General features: G+C 41.0%; 1 protein-coding gene across 1 annotated transcript in view; it reads right to left on the reverse strand.

Moving 5' to 3' along the window:
• Nucleotides 1-13,810, reverse strand: part of LOC306950188 (contactin-3-like) — a gene marked incomplete at both ends in the record, with an annotated part of 69,452 nt that extends 55,642 nt beyond the window's left edge. Inside the window, one exon of the mRNA XM_079540358.1 lies at nt 13,756-13,810. Within this exon, the coding sequence (XP_079396484.1) occupies nt 13,756-13,810 (55 nt within the window). The remainder of the gene's footprint in view (nt 1-13,755) is intronic.
• Between the last annotated feature and the right edge of the window lie 4,973 nt (nt 13,811-18,783).

The raw sequence follows: 18,783 nt of genomic DNA on the forward strand, positions 1-18,783 counted from the left end.
CCAGCTTCTTGCCTTTAGAGCAGCTACGTCTTTTCTTATCTAGAAACCTCTCCTTTTCTCAAGTACTACTGAGTGTATTTAATTAGTTTTTGAGAGTCTGAATGCTCACTGGAAGAAGTCAAATTATTTTGCTGCAGCAGACTGAATGCATGGCAGCTCTTGCTGAGCAGCAACTTTGTGTTCCTAGTGAGCCACGCAAGGAAACCCGAGCAGCATCCTCAGAGCTGCTTTAACACATACAGCGAGGGTGACTTACACATCCTGCAACAGCTCCACATATCTCAGCTGAAATGTTTTCATTGTAAGCAACTTTCTTACACTTGTACCCTCACTATCAACAGACTCACAGGAGTCAATAGAAGAACTCATTTAGAGCAAGCAAATGCACGCCACAGGAATAAACAAGACAGTACCCAGCAGGAGGAGAAGAGGCTTTGCAGCAGCCACCAGCCATGTGCCACCCGCATGCCTTGCAGTGGGCATCTAATCTAAGTGCTGTAAACACCACCTTTCATCCCACCAAAGAGCTGCTCTGTTCCTACCCACCACACAAACACATGCTAATCAGCCTGACTGGAACTGAAGACAAGATCTGCTGACTGTTATTAAGCAAAAATTTCATCTGCTTTGTGACACATCTACCTCTGCCTCTCATACACCTTCATAAATCAGAATAGCCTTTTTTGGGATGAGCACCAGGGCGTCAGTTTGGTTACAGATCCTCGTGTTCAATATTAATCATTGCTCTGACCCAGATATAGCACTTAAATCAAGAAGTTTAATCCTCTTGTGGGTAACAAATTCCACATTTTGATTTGCAAAAGCACGAACAATGATCCTTCAGCAATTAAAGAAAGAGGTAAGTAGGTGATAAAACTGCACTTGGTCTTGCTCAAAATGAACTGCTATCTGATACTTCATTGTCTGGAGAAAGAATAGGAGAACCTTGCAAGCATGACTCTGAATAAATTAAATTCATTACACAAAGCAATGTTTTGTGATAAGAATTCACTCTAACTTGATCTATTTTGACACCTTATATCTCTACACATCAGTGAAATTCAGGGTGCGTGGCAGACAAGTCCTGTGGTGTGCTCAAGTGCCTTGCTCTCAATCAAAACCAGCTGCAACACACGGCAGTGCTTTTCCAGCCTGCAGTCCTACATCTTCTAATGGACACTGAGGTGTGAGAAGCAATGGACATCAACCTTGTAATGGAGTCAGTAAAAACTGTGGAAGTATATTTGGTCCCATAATTAAGCTCAGAACTGGAATGAGAAAGTTTTGTTTGTTTTTTGAAGTGGTACCCCTTGTAAATGCACTGATTTGAAACTAGATGATCATTGTGGTCCTTTTCAACCCAGGCCATTCTGGGATCGTATGATTTAACTGAGGTCATTTCCATACAACATTAACATCTGATTGTGATTTAGCTGATTTCGACTTGCTTACTTCTGTAGTAAATGGCATTAGAAAAAATAATAATGAAGTAAAAAAAATAATAAAAAATAATAATCTGTACAACTGTGTAGGAAAAAGCTAAAAAATGAAAGTGCTAAGGAAACCAACGAAGAGGTTTGGAATGGAAGTTGTAAAGAGGCCTTTATCCAAGTGGTGAGTTCACCCTTCCGCTTTATCCCCTCAATGTAATGCAAACAGACCATTTAGTCTGCTTTCTTTTTTGTTCTTGCTGCAGCAACAAAGAGTGAAAAAAGAAAGCACAGCGATCACTTGAGCACATTGACCTCCTTGGAAAAGGAAGGAATGAGACCAGATCTTCAGAGAATTGCATTCTGTCTGCCTCTGCAGTAATGGCATTACACTTGAATGAAAGCAAAATTATGTGGAAGACTGTTGGTTTACTGAGGGGTCAAAGTGATGACAGCTGTGGCAGGCTGCGGTAAACCTTTAATATGCCATGATGTACCGATGTGCACATCCTTCAGTGGATGAATAGATGTGGCTGAACAAGGGATTACACCTGAGCAAGCAGCCGAATAGATAAATATATTCAGCATCAGACCATTTGACAACACAATCAGGGCATGTGAAAAAACGCTGCCCAGAAATACTTACCTGTTGTTCTGTTCATGAAAACAAATACGATCCCAGTGCTATCGAAGTGAGTTTAATAGATGGAGACACAACCATCAGGAGAAGCCCCCCAGAAATGCAGTGGGGCCTCAGATCTTTTTGCAGGTATCTGAGCAGAATCTCTCAGCGACAGATGCGCTATCTGCAGATTGATCTCCAGCAGAAGCCAAATTGCTCTGTGTAGGGTGGTGTAATCCTCAGAAGTATATTGTTAACTACAACTTAATAAAAAGCCAAGGGCTTAAAAAATACAGTTTCATAAAAAAGAATGAAGAACTCTCACTTTGCAGGGCTGAGAGAGGTAATAAGAGGAAAATAAAACACAGGTACTGCTCCTCTTCTCATAAGTAAGGAGAATTTGCTTGGCTATAAAATGACACTCCCTATAACTCAGTCTGTGCTGCCTTACCATTCAACAGCATATTCTACTAGAAACATTTATGTAAACATATCTCGATACAACATAAAGACACGAGCAATGCAATGTAAAAGGAATAGCTCAAGTTTCATCAAGTTGGTGTTAATACCTGCTCAGCAAGTAGCTGCACTGACAGCAAACATCAGGAGGCAAAGTGGGCAGGCTGGCAGCAGATCAGAGCCTGAACACGTACAGCAAGGAGATACAGAGCTGTGACATTTACAAGTTATTCTCAACATGGTGTAACCAGAAATACAGCTTCATAGCAAGTTGTGGCTTTCAGGGTTTACAGCCACAGCCAATTAAATCTCTCTGTTACAGATGTGGAAGAAAAGTTTTGATTTGGATCAATTTACTTCACTATCTTCCATGCCGCTTCAGTTCAGACACTCATTATATTAAGTCCAATCAAGTGAAATATTTAATATGAGAAGACGGCACACAGCGATGAAGCTACAGCTTCTTTTTTCAACCTCATTTAGTGCCTTATGATTGAGAGCAGTAGCAACTAACACACAAAGGATAGGAACCATTTTGTACAAGCTGATGTTATCTCCCTGATTTTAGGCCCTGTTCTCATGACACACAGCAATCAGAGACCCCCCAGCTGCTGAGCTGTTTGCCACCATTCAAGGACCAACTTGGAATTTCCACACCCTTGTTCTAAGGAGGAGCTGGAGAGGAGAAAGTGTGTGTGCCAAGTGCATTACCGGGCATGTTTTCAGAGCACAAAGTTTAAATCTGAATATTTTCTTCTTCTTCTAAGCCAAAATGATAGCCATCAGCTTGCCCACCAAGATGCCGTCCTTCAGCAGCTCGCAGTCTCACTTGCACACCTGTGCTAAGGCTTGAGGTAGGAGTGCTGGACACAAACCATGAAGTCCATACTGTTCTTTTATTTATATATCCGTAACACTCTTCTCCTTGTTTTCTGTGCCAGAAAGTCTCTCTTCTCACCATACTCTTCCACAAGTTATTCATGTGCAAGCTTTGTAAGATAAGAGGAGACAAGCAGATTCTCATAATAAAAAAAAAAAGTTGCTATGGGAATAAAATGACAAAAACTGTTACTAAATCCTACATAAAAAAAAAGATGACAACTGGAGAGAACTCAAAAGGAATTGAAACTGTCACCTCAACTGATAAGGTTATGATCTGTAACAGCTGCTTTCTCTCCCTCATTTACTCTCTGCTTTTATGTAGATTTCATTTTCTCTTCAAACACTATTTATAGAATAACAGTGTAATTCTGATCAAGATTCAAAAACTCCAAAGAAAATCAGAATTATCGTTTTCCAATCGGTTCTGTGGCAAGGGTACCATCATGCACTTACAGACTAAAAGCTGAAATCCGTCCACTCCGCATCAGTGCTACAGATGTACATCCTGTTGCGAGATGAATCTTTCATATTTTATATACAAAACATACATAAACAGTAAGTTCAGCCATATAAATTTCTGTCTTCAAACTACCATCTATGGCTTGTGCTAACATTTTGCATAGGTTAGGAAGTAAATTTTGATTTTGTTTTCCCACAGCTGCAATCAAAGGAAGTTCTTATACATTTCTGAAGGCAGGAACAGCTGGCCCACCATCCCCTCCCAGCATTTTTAGCATGAAATATCATGAAAAGAAATGAGCTTCCCCAGTTTTGAAGTCAGTCATCCCACAGAATGCTACTATATGTCTAATGCTGATGCAGGATAAATGTTTCATTACATTTGGTAGAATGTGGGGAAAATCCATTTCCTTTCATTACATATCCCCATAGCTGCCCACACTCATTAAATAACGTGGCAAATGATCTCCTTACACAGTGAACCTTAGAAATGAGAAATGTGATGAAGCCTTAAGAGCCTCAATTCATAGTCTCTCTACTGATGGATGATCCCCAGCAACATAAAGAGCAGAAAGTAATCTGAAGCGAAATAGCTGAAAAACTTTTCCTCAACATACAGCAGAGCTTTAAAAGACCATTTCTTATTTGTGCTGTAACTCTTCTTGCTATGTAACAGCCTCCTAAAACGCCCAGTGAGCAGACTGGAAGCTCCTCTATGATGCCACTGCAAGAGTTACATCAGGGTACATTCACATCAATGTGAATCAAATCCTGTCTGTTCCTAGGACTTCATCACTATTTGTCTGTTACTTTCAATACTGCAGAATTGACAATTCAGTTATTTACTAACAGCTACAGCATTACTTGCCACCTCAAGAAGCCTGGGAGAATCCTTAACTGAATCTTACACCAAACTAATTGCAGATTTTTTTCCTGTTTGCTTCCGCAGTCATAAACAGCCGTATGAGTAACATGATAAAATATCTGCTAATGGAACTTGGCTATGCGCATTAAGCTGCTTTTAATTCAGGTCTCAAACACTGAACTTCTCGTTGCACCACAACTGAGAAAAGCCAGTTGACTGCCATCTTCTGCCTCCTGCTGCAGGCCACCAGAGAGGCACAGGCTGCTGTGCAGAGCTCATGCCATTGGTACAAGGCACAACTCCCACCCCCAGGGGATGCTTGGGGCCTCAGCAGTTTTTAACAGAAAGAAGGCAGTAGTCCAGGTGTCTCGTCTCACACTGCAGTGAAGCATCCAATTAACTTCAGTGTAACATAATGTTATCATTGCATGATATTACTCCATACCACCCTTTCTTTACTAAGGGTCTCTCCGTTGGATTAAAACATTAAAGCTGCTTTCAGTGACTGGTTCAAACAGAACCATCTTCGCATTCAGAAGCTTCTCCGCTGGTCCTGAGAGTCTGACCCTCAGAAGCTCTGTTAAAGGGTAAAGGATAATCGAGCACAAAATGCGTTCACTTAGGTGTCATGTTAAAATGATGTTCTGCCTTCTCTTCCAAGACAGAAAGCAGCCCCAGTGTAGAGAAAGGTCTGCTTTCCTGCCAAATGGCGTATGTTTGAAATGTTTTTGACTTGCCTTCAAGACTTCTAAAAACTAGACAATGAAGTCAGAACTGTTCTACCCAGGAAGAAAAAAAAACATTCCACTACATAAAACTGCCATTTCTTAATATTCTGCTCATAGTTACGAAGTTTAATTCCTTTTAGCATCAGTAACTTCTGATGGTACTAATCACTCAGCAATAAGCGAGTCTTCATTTCCTTCGATTTTCAAGCATGCACAGCAATAAGGCTGAGGTTAGGTTTTGGCTTTACGACCTCGTGTTATTTTATCCTATAAACAAAGAGAGTAAACTGCGTTCTGATCCCTGATGAACGCATTGGAGAAGTTAAAGGCTAACATTCTCCCATTTGTTATTAAACAAGGAACTACAAGGATAATTGTGCTCCCCCACAATAATCGTGCTTTTAGCAAGAGGCTGGCAGCAATGCAACATTACCAAAAAAATAAAAATCTGCAAACGTTCATTTTCAACACGGTCATTAAGAACATCAAAATTGCAGCAGTTTCTTCTGGAAGGCTTTTTCTAATAATTATAATAATAAAAGTATTTTTTTCGCAGCTCTGTTGTTTTCCTGAACATCTGTCAAATTATTCAGCTTTAGATTTCAAACTCTGAGTACTTCCCTGCTTTCCCAACCATTGCTCACAACTGTTCTAAGACGTTCCTCCATCCCATCATCCTGTTCTCAGCTTCCCAAGGGGCTGATACAGCTTGCATTCAGCACAGTGACCTTCTACTGGAAATCTTTCTCCCCAGTGCTCCCTCCCTATTGATTTCTGTCTTTTCATTAGCAGAGAAAACGGTTCCCCCCTCCTCTGGTTTGGTATTTCTATAGACTGTCTAACCTGCAGATCTCCAGCCTTCCCAAAGCAAGGAGCTTATGCACCAGACAGGTTATGCAGGTAAGAAATAGTGAAGTATTACCCAAAATACAAGGAATCAATCAAATAGATGAGATCACTCATCCATCCTGGTCATCATTTATTTTTTAACAGCAGCCAATGACAGCTGCTGTTTAGCCAACAAAGATTAAGCAAACATGACAAGCACATCACACGCTGTTTAAGGACAGGTTATCTACCTTCAGAAGGTTCCTTCCCCAAGGCAACTGCGACTGAAGTCAGATGACAACTAACATGCACAGCATAATGATCTATCCACGAGGGACACAGCAAACAGAAGCACCAAGGCAATGGAAGCGAGCACCAACTCTTATCAAAACTGCACAAGACAGGAGTGTATAAACACAGATGCACAGCCTTTACGCTCTATGATATTTGCAACACTACAGTTTTATTACAGAAAAAAGCACCTCAACACCTCAGAAAGTTACACAAAATTTAAAACTGCCAGTGGCCAAAAGTTCTCCGTTCAAACATCATAAAAATCCGTGATGAGTTTCATTACTAAATACAAAAACAGCATTTGTCATGCTGAAATGACATCAACTGGTTGGAGGTGAGGGTTCAGTTTTAAAACTCAGACAGTATCTACAGCAAGAAGTAGCTGTTTTTCAAGAGAAAGTGTTCTTCAGCTCAGAGCATGAAGTAGAAATGTTGAGGTCTCTCTGAGAAGTGTTTCAGTATCACAACATTATCTACTCTTATGGAACTACACACTGTATCTGATGGAACATGCTCACCACTGAAATGCAGACATGTGTAAAGCCAGTGAACACAGAGAAAGTCCAATAAGTCAAAAAGGCAACAGCCTTTTCACCGACTTGGCTCCAGTTTTATATACAGCTAGGAAGAAAAAAGATGACTGTGGCTAAGGGGAATATATTTATTCCCTCTCTTAATTCAAAGTGAATGGCTTAACATCGCTGTTTCTGCTCCCTGTCTTCTTGAGTAAGGCCAAAGAATGAAGAAGATCTCTAAAAAGTCATTCTTAACAAGAGTGTGCTCCATCATTAAGCTAAAATTGGAAAAGCTCACAGCACTGAGTGTACAAGACAGCATTCGTATTAAAAACAAGACTTGTAGAAAGAAAGAGGAAGCAAGATCTGCTCTGATTCATTTCAAGAGGTGAAACTGGGTCTTCAGTAAGCTACCACCATCTGTCATTTTATAAGTGGAAGGCAAAATGCCTGCAGCAGGGCAAATATCTTGGCTCTGGAGTTTACATGCCGGGCTGCTCGCTGGATCCCTTGTTCACCATAACAGAGGGGTAATTAGGCTTGATGGTATGTTGGTTTTAAGTGCAAAGAAATATTTAGAGTGGGGCCTTTCCAGATTTACAGCAGTAATTCTGTTTTCTGTTACCAGAGCTGTATAAAGTGCTCATGACATCAGAACTTCGAAAATCACAACTCTGAGATTAGTTCATTTTTTAATTCAATAAGCAAACAAGTATTTCCTATCAGTGTAACCAATCCTCTTAGCAATATATAAGGACTCCAAGATAAACAATTATCTGAGTCACTACTGGCATAGATGCATTCTTAACCCTATGACTGTGCATGTGTAATGTACAAAAGTATTGCAATTAATATGCAAAAATCTGCTCATTGAGAAATGGGCTGGTTCTGTGACTACTGTAATTTTTAATGAAAAACAAATTCTAACAAGAAGAATGTCACAGTATTAAATGATGATGGCTTTTCTTCTAATAGATTCTCACCCATACAGAAACCCCCCAGAGACTATCAAAATTACTGGAAGTTACTAATAACTTCAAGGAAAAGCATTATCAGTGCACAGGGAAGGTATAGCTGCCACTCTGCCAGTGTCCAAGGAGCCTTCACTAGGAAGAAAACAGAAGGTTTGTTTCCATCCCTCTTGGGAGTAAAAGAGAACCACCACACCTTCTAATTTTGTAAGCCTCCTAAACTTAATACCACCAAAGAGGAGAGCAGTGGGTCCGATGCACAACACTGTGGAGTCTGGCAGTTTAACCAAGTTCTCCTCTAAGAGTTAGGCTGACTAAAGAAACGGGAAAAATGGAAGTGAAAACAATGGAAACACCTGAATTGGCATGAAAGCAAAAATTATATGATCTAGTTTAAAATGCAGATGGGATATAAGTTAACAGAAAAAGTCTCCCAGACTATGCTGTAAAGGACTTCAATGCCCAAATGGTTTTTATATGTTAAACTACATACATTTTTTTTTCTCCTGGCAGGTCATTATTTAAGACGCACTGAGAATGACCTGAACATCTGGAAAATATGATCAATGCTCCAGCCATGCACTTTTGAGACTGGATAGAGAAAGAACGTTGATCGGCTCTCCTTGCATTCTGCCTTTCTACCTTTTCCTATTTCATTTTCCAGTGGAGTTTCAAACTCAGGTGTAGCACATCACCATTGACAAGAGGTTTGTTTTTCCTAACGCTCCAATGCTTCACTGGAAAGTACAGCCTGCCTGACACGGTCATCTTAGCACTGTGTATCTTTACTAGTGCAAGAACAGTAGTTCTGTGCAGAAAACATCACGTTTCTGTGTTTGAGCACATTCAGGTGCTTGAGAGGATGATGCCTGAAGGGACTGCACTGGGGGCAGGGAAATGGTCATTTCACTTGGAAGGACTGAGAAAATGCCCAGGAGAGTCAGGAAAAGCCATCATGCTCCGGGAAAGGATTCATAACTCCACCAGTGTCACCACTCAGCTCAGCACTCTCACTGGTCGGACGAGACGACCACCAGAGATCTCTCTCAGCCTACAACCCCAGTGATTCTGGGAATTGCTCTTGTCTGTTTTTTATGCTTTTGCTGATTTTTTTTTTTCTTTTGTGTTTTCTACTCATTTTTCAGCCTGTTCTTCAGAGTAGTTTAATAACGATAATAAAGCATATTTTTTAGAAGTTCACAGAATTACAGAATGGCTTGAGTTGGAAGGAACACAAAACAGACATTCCTCTCCCTTGTTTGAAACTTGACATACTATGTAATGCTGAATTATCACCTTCTTATCCCTAAGGTACACAGACAAAAAGACTACAGGATCATTAGTTATACAAATACAAACACAGTCCAATAAGCAAAACCTCAAGGGCCTTATTCTTTTCCCCCCGTTCCATTAGATATTCTTAACATCCCCACTTTGATAAACTGAAGATTCACATAGGATAAACTGAAAGCAATTCCATACAGCACACTGCAACAAGAACCTAGTATGAAATACCTATTCTGTAAGGACAGAGAACGTCAAGACTTGTAAGTCAAGATCAGCAACATCTCCATTTCCAAAGCTGTTATTTCCTAACAGTAAATTGCAGGTAGGTTTTGGAAGAACATAAGAAAAATCGTTTTCTATAGCAAGTTAGAATACCTGCTGATCTGTCTTGATGATAGCTTAAAAGTAATATCCTCCAAACTGTTTACAACTTGCTTCATGCTTACAGAGTGCTCTCACTGAAACTGGTCCTGAAACAATTGAACTGCATGATTCTTGGGTAGATTTTAAGAGTTTACTGCTCCAAAGCTCTGTTAATAACATTCAAGCCATTTAAGCAAAAAGGTAATGTTAGAATTAAATACATTTTTTGCTTCACTTCTTGTTTGTTCTCCAATCCACCAGCTCCCCATTGCTACTCAGCTAACATTTGGGAAATACTGGAGAGGTACAACCTGCAATGGGTACAAAGCAAGGCTAGTAGGATGAACAAATACAGTCTTACACAAAATCAGAAGCACTGGCCTTCAAAATATTACCAGCTTTTTCCTTGTCACTGCAATGGTCATTGCAAATTAATTTTACAAGTAGAGTAGTTATCTCAATAACAAACATTTTACTATTAGCTCTGACATTCGCTTTGCAAACTCCACAACACTCAATGCCAATCTGAGATATGCAAACAGAACAATCTGCAGCTAACGTAATTCCTTTCATACAGCATTCCTTTCTGCAATTACTCTTACACAGAACACACATTTACTTCTTCTGCTTTTTTTTTTTTTGGTGGTGTTTTTCTTCCCCCTCCCTTCTTCTCCCAGGAACTCATCTGGTACATCTGGTGTTGACACGATTTAACATAAACTTGCAACATTCACGCTGTGTCTTCAAGACTACCATTCCTCACAAGCAGCAGAAACAAAACCTGCTTCCATCTAAGTTGCTTTAAAACATGACTGAAAAGAACTGAGGTGACATGCAATAAAAAATACAAGAAAGATTAAAGGTCAGAAAAGCCTTTAAAGAGATGAGCGAAAAAACCTTTCATGCTTCCTGAAGGAGGTTACGGACCTCTGCACATGAACCACCATCAAGGTCTAACTGCTCTCAGTGCAGGTCTGAGGGCATCACTGCAGCAGTTCCACAGACCCTGCAGTCCATACTCCATGTGCCTGTTTGCAAGACTCCAACTGGCCATGCCTACAGCTTGCTCCTTATCACATTCTGTAAGGAAACCCTGTGCCAAGCAAGGGTCAGCAGATCCCCCTCGGTCTGAACCGATTTCGTTTATCATCTCCGTTTTTGAAAATTAAAAATACAGAGCATATTTAAATTCAACACAACCCAGAAGATTCGCAAGCTTTGCAATTAAAGATAGCAAGAGTTTAATTAGAGTAAAATGATTGTTCTTTTGAAAAAGAACCCTTTACTCCACGTTATCTGTGAATTAAATATTGGATTTTGGTTTTCCCTTTTTATACTGTTTGTGTTTCAGATATTTGCTATGATTCAAAGGATAGGTATTACATTTTATAAATGAAAAACTACAGAAAAATAAGGTTATACGGTTAGAAAGATAAAAGACTACTATCAAATGAAAAGCTTAAAGAAATAAATAGGTTTAGCAGATTAAAAAATCAGGCTTTGTTGTTGTTTATAGCATCAGTACTCATTTAACATCAACATAACCATGAAGATACTGAAAGCATTTGTTCTACTTGAAATGATATTTGTGATTTAAGTCACAAAAGATATTCATACTCCAAAGTACTGTACTGTAAACCTAGCAAAAAACCAATACCTAGCAGGTCAAAATCAGCGAGACTACACTTAAAATAATATTTAGATAGCTAATTGTATTTGTTGTTCTAGCCTCACTCCCCAGATCGTTCATTACATCAGCTAATTACTTGAAATTTCTTTTGTTGAATAATGACTGTACTGAGCAGTTAGCAAAACTCCAAAGCTGCACATAAGATTCAGAAATACATACATATATTCTACAAAACCAAACTGCTTTGCTGACACCTATAATGTCAAATTGTGCTAATTCAGACATTGGAGTGGTTGATTGGCCTTGCAACTAATTCACCAGTGTTGCCAAAGACACAGCAGTAGGCACTGCAGAAAGCGGACGTGCATCCTTCAAATCGTTCCAAGTCTGCACACGCATTTCTACCTTGAAGCATTTCCAGATGCAGCCCAAGGGGAGGCCCAACCCTGGCCAATACAGCTGCACTTTTTAGCTAACTCAGGTTGTTCACACCCTCACTTTCTGGCCTGGAGAAGGACTGTTGCTGCATGCATTCACTGCTAAAGAAGAAGAGCAGAAAGAACAAGTGGCACAGAGCAGTGCCATAAAACAGTGCCTATAGACCTGTAGGGAAACAAGCCCCTGCTGCTCTCTCCCTCCCTGTCTTGGGCTGTGCAGAGGCTCAGAGTGAACCACATCTTTGCTTGGCATAGCACTGGACATACAGACATGGGGAAAGCCTAGGAGCAGCAGCAAGACTGGGTCTGCTTATAAACAACCTGCTCCCAGCAGTTCAAAGGAGAGTTAAGCCAAACCCTTCAATTTTAAACTGTAACTTTGTGCAAATCTCATAAGATTGTTTCAATGTCAGAAACATCCAATATCTCTTCCAGAAAACAAACTACAAAGTAGCAGCAAAAGAAAAAAAAATCCCATCTTTAAGTCTCCTGGAATTCTATTTCTCTGAGAAGAAGTGTTTGCATTTGATAGAGATCATATTAGTTCCTTTCAGATTACAGGGAGGTATGTCAGATCACCGAACCATCTCTGGCCCTCTGGACCCGCACTTAGGGATGAAATCTGCAAATCTCTTTCAGTTGTATTCAAAATGGGGAACCACTCATCCTGAGGGCAGTCAAAGCATGAGCACAGGGTGCAGGTACAGAAGGGGAGAGGTGAGAACAGAGGCTGCACAGCACGCAGCTGTACCACCATGGTCTGCCCACCTCACTGCAGGCCCTCTGCATCCCCTCACTGAAGTTGTTGCAAAGAAACATGCAACTGCTTGCAACAGACCCTGACTGTTCACACGATGAGCTATTTCACATATTGAGCAATATTTGCTTGTTTCAATTAAAGTGCACACATACATACTATCCTCCCTCCTCTCAAATCACTAAAAATACCTTCAACTTCAGCCAGTTCAGCTCACTCTTCAGAGCAACCTTCCACACAGGCCTGATGAAGAACAGGCGTAATCACGTTCACAGGGAGAAAATCCCTCAAGGAACAGACCTATCAGCTCAAGATTTCTGACAGCACTGACCACTGCTTTCCAGTCTGTCCTCCAGCCCACAGCCAGCCCCTTCTGTGCAGCAAAGAGATGCACCACGAGGAAATTTCTTTGTTTGCTCTGCATGCTCAAGAACTTTCCAGACCTTTATCAAATGAGATGAACTAGAACAACAAAAGGCTTCCCTCATTGGTAGCACAAAAGTGCTACCATCACAGGAAATAAAATCATCAAGGTGGCAGTGACTTACTGAAGAGCATGCATTTTGGTAATCCGGGCCCCACCAGTTACATCTGCTCTTTGCAACCTTGATGGTGCCATCATGCACAGAAATCACCAGCACAAATCACCACTGAGGACAGCATAGGGACCTCCTCCTTCCCCCTCACACACACAGTGGGATCATTAGGGATGGGCAAGCAAACCATATGTTGAACAACCACCAAAAGTAGTCTGGGACATCTCCTGTTGCTCTGAGCAGTGATCTCAGGAAGCTAGGGAGCAACGTCTCGAATGAGACAACAGGGCATAAGGAGACCTGAAAGGCAGCACAGCTTCCCAGCACTAAAAACTAGAGGGGTATCGTCTGGCAGAGTGGGAAAGCAAATCTCTGGACTGCTGATTGGTGCAGTGATAACAGCAGTGCTCCTCACAAATAAACCCATTCTACAGTAAATGAAGCTTTCACAAAAGCTGTAGCAATCACCCCCAGCAACAGCAAGAATTTAAAGTCTCCATTTAAACAGAAACACATCCTGAAGTTATTACATCACTGTATCCACAATGCATGCGTTACCAATGGCATCTCTAATGCTGTCAAATATGTTCTTCTGGCAGGGCTCTGTTGAGTAACTTCTGAGAAGTTATTTTAATTAATTCACTCTTAGTATTTGAAATTATAGTTTAGCATGCAGTACTGTAGTTTGGTACCTCCAAGACAGCCAACGAGTGATACCAGGAACAGCTGTTTCCACAGCAGCAGCATCTTCAGTTGCCTCAATTCAGTAACTTCGGCTCTGTTTCAGGTGAACCACACATTTAGTCTTCCATGTGCAAGGTTTTACCTGTTAAAAGAACAAATAGCAGGACGATCACCAACTTCAAATTTAAGAACTGCCTTCATTGTAAATGCATGTTTTAACAAATAGAAAATGGACAGATGCTCTGCAGTGCCTCAGTTTTCCTATAACTGAGCCCCAAAGAGAAATACACATGTATGGCTACAGAGTGTAACAAATTAGGTAATCCAGCAGGAGCACAGCTGACAAGCACACCAATTTTCTAGTTGCCCACATCCATTTATTTGTAACAAACAGAGTTTTAAAAGGAGAGAGAATACATGAGGTGCAATCACACACAATACAGCAGTTGGAAGTCAAACAGCTGTTAAAGAACACCTTTCATCCTCCTTGCTTTGTATACACCACACTGACAACAACCTGAACACGTGCAGTAACCAATTTGATTGAAGTCACAACCACTCTCCCCTCTTCTTACTGTTTTACTATTCCAGACCTGTGCTTGATATACATAACAGTATTACAGAAGTCTGAAAAGGAAGATGCGGCAACCAAAAATAATTTCAAAATAGAATAAAAAAATAGAATCTCAGCATGTGGCACTGAAGTGCATCAGGTGCAGTGATAAACTGTGAAATAATTTGTTAGCTTCCATTTCTACCTTCGTTACTGGCGAAATGACAAAGAATTTGCCATGCTCTATGTGTGGGGTACACTGTTCTTATTTTACTTTCATTTTTTCCTACACAAGCTGTGCAATACATTTTTAAAAATTGTGTGACAATTGTGGCCTCTACACTGCGTGCATCACTTCCACAGCATCCCTTTTTTCCCCAAAAGAACAGTGAACAGGCAAAGTTGGAGGTTCTGCAGCATACAGATCAAACCTACATCAAATCACTCCCCCCGGCACTGAGGTGACGAATCAGCACACTGAAATATTAAGGGCAAAAAAGACAACCATTAATTTCGAGGTGCCAATCTGCTAAGCCTGAACACATTTTGTTGTTTGTTCTTCTCTCCGGTGTGTTTCACATTACAGTGAAAATTTTCTCATACTTCTATGAATGTCGTGTTTGCATTTCAATCTAAGCACCCCAGAAAGGCAATCACACAGAGGATTATCCTCAGCTGAGGATTGCATCCTCATCCCCACCCCATCCACAGCATCACAGCACAAGGAACGGCGGTTCTCATACTTGCCCAACTCCACCCCCTGCCCACTTCATACTGGGGACACATCTGAGAGCACGTAGAGAAGTGCACACAGCAGACAGGCTGCATGCAGAACGAGCAACAGCCTGGCTTGGCTTGGAGCATCCTCCAGCAAATGTGACCCCCGGGACCTGGCTTTGCTCAGGTTTCGCTCAAGTGACAGCTGTGTGACACGAACATGCTTTTTCCTTTTCTTCTGTGCTGAAGCCAAAACCCTGCAGCACTTGTGTGACAAGAGAGTTTACCTCACACCTGCTCCTTCTCACGACAACCTAAGAAATGGCCACAATCTGCTGAGAAAGAAGTACCTTACACAACCCAAGAACTAAGTTCTGAAAGAAATCCCAAAGCATCAGAGCTAGGAAGCCTCAGGACTGCTGCGTTTTGCATATTGTTTCTGCAGTATCCTCTATAATTTATTGACTAGTATTAACAAGTACTGCACAGTGACACTGTGATATACTGATGAAACAGTGCTAGCATAAGCTGCTGGGCTCTATCTGCACTGTATGTTTGCTGAGGGCTTTCCAGAGGAAGCTCTGTTCCTTATCCAACATGCCCCGGGGTCAAGAGGTACAGGGCTGTAGCACATTTGGCTTCAACAAAGGCATTTTGGTGCTTTTGGAATTAACAGGACTTCAATCACTCGGGCAGAGCTCTGGCACACTGTATGCAATCATCCAGAAGGATAAAGGTAAGCAGCAGCTTCAGTATCTGAACGTTTGGTTCCACTACCGAAAGAGCATGCAGAGGAAATCTGCCTCTATTTTGGAAAACGAGAAACTTTCTTCCTATAAGAGCACTATTTTCACAAGAAGTTGATTGCTGCAAACCATCAAGAATGCAAACCTAGGAAATGGGTGCAAACATACCAGGAAAAAAAAAACCAACAGACTTCATTATACGTTTGTCTTTCAGAGACAAGCAAGTTCTCACTAGTTCAACTACAGGATAACAAGAAAACACCAGTAGCCAAACAGATGGCACAAGATGAAAGCACAAACATACACTGAAAGTTTCAACTTTTCCTCCTTCGAAATTAGCTTTTCACAACCCACATACTAACACACCACACAGCACAGCAATTGATGGACAAGCAGGTGTGGGAGAAACAGAGTCTGGAAGAGGTTCAGGATCAGTAATCTTAAGCAGTGACCTCAATTCTTACAACCCTGAGTACAGCAGTCAAAAAGCAGTAGTTCTCCAAAGGGGGGATTTTTATTTACATACAGTATTTGAACTTCTCAGACCTGCTTGAGAACCCAATATAAACTTTCAACAGGAAGATTTGTGATCTTTGACAAGAAAAAAAGGAAATTTCATCTTGATAAATTATGATATTAACATTCTAGTTAAAGTCATCTCCACACAGCATCATACAAATGAGAGGCACAGACTAATGAGAACCATCCCTCAACAATTTCAAGTAGCCACATGGTTTCAAAATAAAATAAAATAAAATAAATTGAAAACATCCATTTCTCATTTTCCTCAAAATGTGGTAAAAATCAACCAGTACACTCTGTTTCAATGAAAAATACCCACATGGTGGGCTCTCAATCTTCCGTATCATTTAATCAAGTCTCTACCTCTCGTAGCTCACATTCTAAGACTGACAAGAACCAGTGATGGATGAAAGTGTAGCCATGGAAAAGTAAAGGTGTATTTACCACACACAGTGAAAAAGTCACAGATTCAAAGATTCAACATTTTTGGTCTTTTTAAAACCCAAATGAAATACAATAAAAACCACTATGAAAGTCCTCCATTTGCACATAATTTAACAAGGTAGTCTTCCCACAATATTCCTGTTCCCTAGGCTTTCCTTTGATATCAAAGTAGCCCAGAGCTGGGATCAGTTTGCTGAGACAAACAAGAAACAAAAGGGATGAACATATGTATAAATAATAACTTAAAGCTGATCTCATCCAATGTCAAAGTTGGCAATCTCTATATTGAAATCCACTTGAGCTTCTATCTGCAGCTGAAGTGCTAGAGTCCATTCCCTGTACTTCTCTGCTACAGAAGGTGCAGTATTAAATGTGGAGGTTGGTGGCCCTGCCTGTGGCAGGGAGTTGAGGTTGATGACCCTTGAGGTCCCTTTCAACCCAAGCCATTCTATGAGTCTATGATGGGGATCCTCCACAAAGATCATATAAGAAAGCAACAGCATTTGCAATCTGAGTATTGGAAGGGATAAGCAAGATCCATGCCAGCTCACAAAGACCTGCTGATGTACTTTGGTGGCAGCCTGCTGAGCAGTGCTTAGCAGAGCCTCACCTTACAGAGCACCATGAAGGCTATCTGGCAGCTCAGCAGATCTCACTATGAGAGCACTTGCTGTTCAAGATTATTCCTCCTTTCACATTCTTTAATTCCACACGACATTGGGTTTAGTGATTCTGAGTAATTTCACATTAAGGATGGCAAGGCTTTGAAAAGCTGAGATGCAGTACAAGTACTATCGAGCCACTACTGGCACCACACGAAAATCCATCTAAAACACCTGAATTAGACTCTGGATACATAAGAATTAACCAATTAAAAGCTAAGAAGCATGACAAAACACAGTTAAAACCCCTACTAAGCAATACAATGACTTGTTCCAAAGAAAAGTTGGAAACGGTGCTCCAAGGAAAACTGCGATCGGCCCGGCTCCTTTGGGGGCTCATTAGATCTTGGTTCCAACGCTGCATGGGAGCGCCACTCATTAACGAGCAGCCTTTGCAGGCTCCTAGCGGTTGTTAGGCTGCCTGTGGCTCTCACTCAGCCTCCCTGTCCCTATAGGGATATCAGCAATAGACAAATCATCCTGATGAAGCTGGGCTGTAAGAATAGAAAGATGAGCAGGAAAGTTTTCAGAGGAACTCCGCTATTAACAAGCCCTAGGTAGGATTAAAGCCATCTGCAGTGCGTCATTAGCAGAGGCTTAATTAAAAGCACCGCAGATATTTCTAACAAAATGAATTTACAAAAGCTCAGAAGAAAAGTAGCAGCAACCATTCTGCAGAGTTTTACAACTTCTGATTTTACTCTATTTGACTTCCAGTTGCAATCCCCTGCTTTACCTGACCATATATCCTTTGTGCTTTATACAAGCATCATAGAGCTTTATGGATACAGGGACTGCATGGATGGTTCTGGTTTACAGAGCATCTTCCCTTGCCCTACACTTTTTCTAGCCCATCCTTTTCCCAGTGGAACAAAGAAAAATTGTAACAACTGGATGCCCTCTCTCACTGTACACTAATCTCTCCACCGACAGCAACACAGTGCACCTCTACCTCACATATTATTCTTGTCACTGAGGTCTTCTCTGGATACGCCAGCACTCACTGAACCTAAACCTGCAGAGCTGTAACCACCGCAGAACAGAACTCAGCTGAGCCTTTTACCACAGGATGTTATTTCATGTCAATAAAAGCAGAAAACTTGCAAAATAAATAATTAGGGAACGTAATTTATATTAAAATTCCTCAGGAAACTTACACTATTTTAAGACCACTAGCTTCTACAGTTCTGCACATTAACCTCTGTGCCAGCAATTTGAGAGCCTCTTCAAATCTAGCCAGAGGTCTTTGCTTTGCACGCAGTTCGACCACCTGCAGGGACTGCCTGCCTCAATCAACTTTGGTACACCTATGGGAAAGCTTTACAAAGGAATCAGCTTTGCATTCTTTTTCCCTAAGTACAGGGGAATGTTTATCAGAATCTTTTTCAACTA

Source organism: Tetrao urogallus, assembly GCF_951394365.1.
Source record: "Tetrao urogallus genome assembly, chromosome: 10".
Classification (NCBI taxonomy): domain Eukaryota; kingdom Metazoa; phylum Chordata; class Aves; order Galliformes; family Phasianidae; genus Tetrao; species Tetrao urogallus.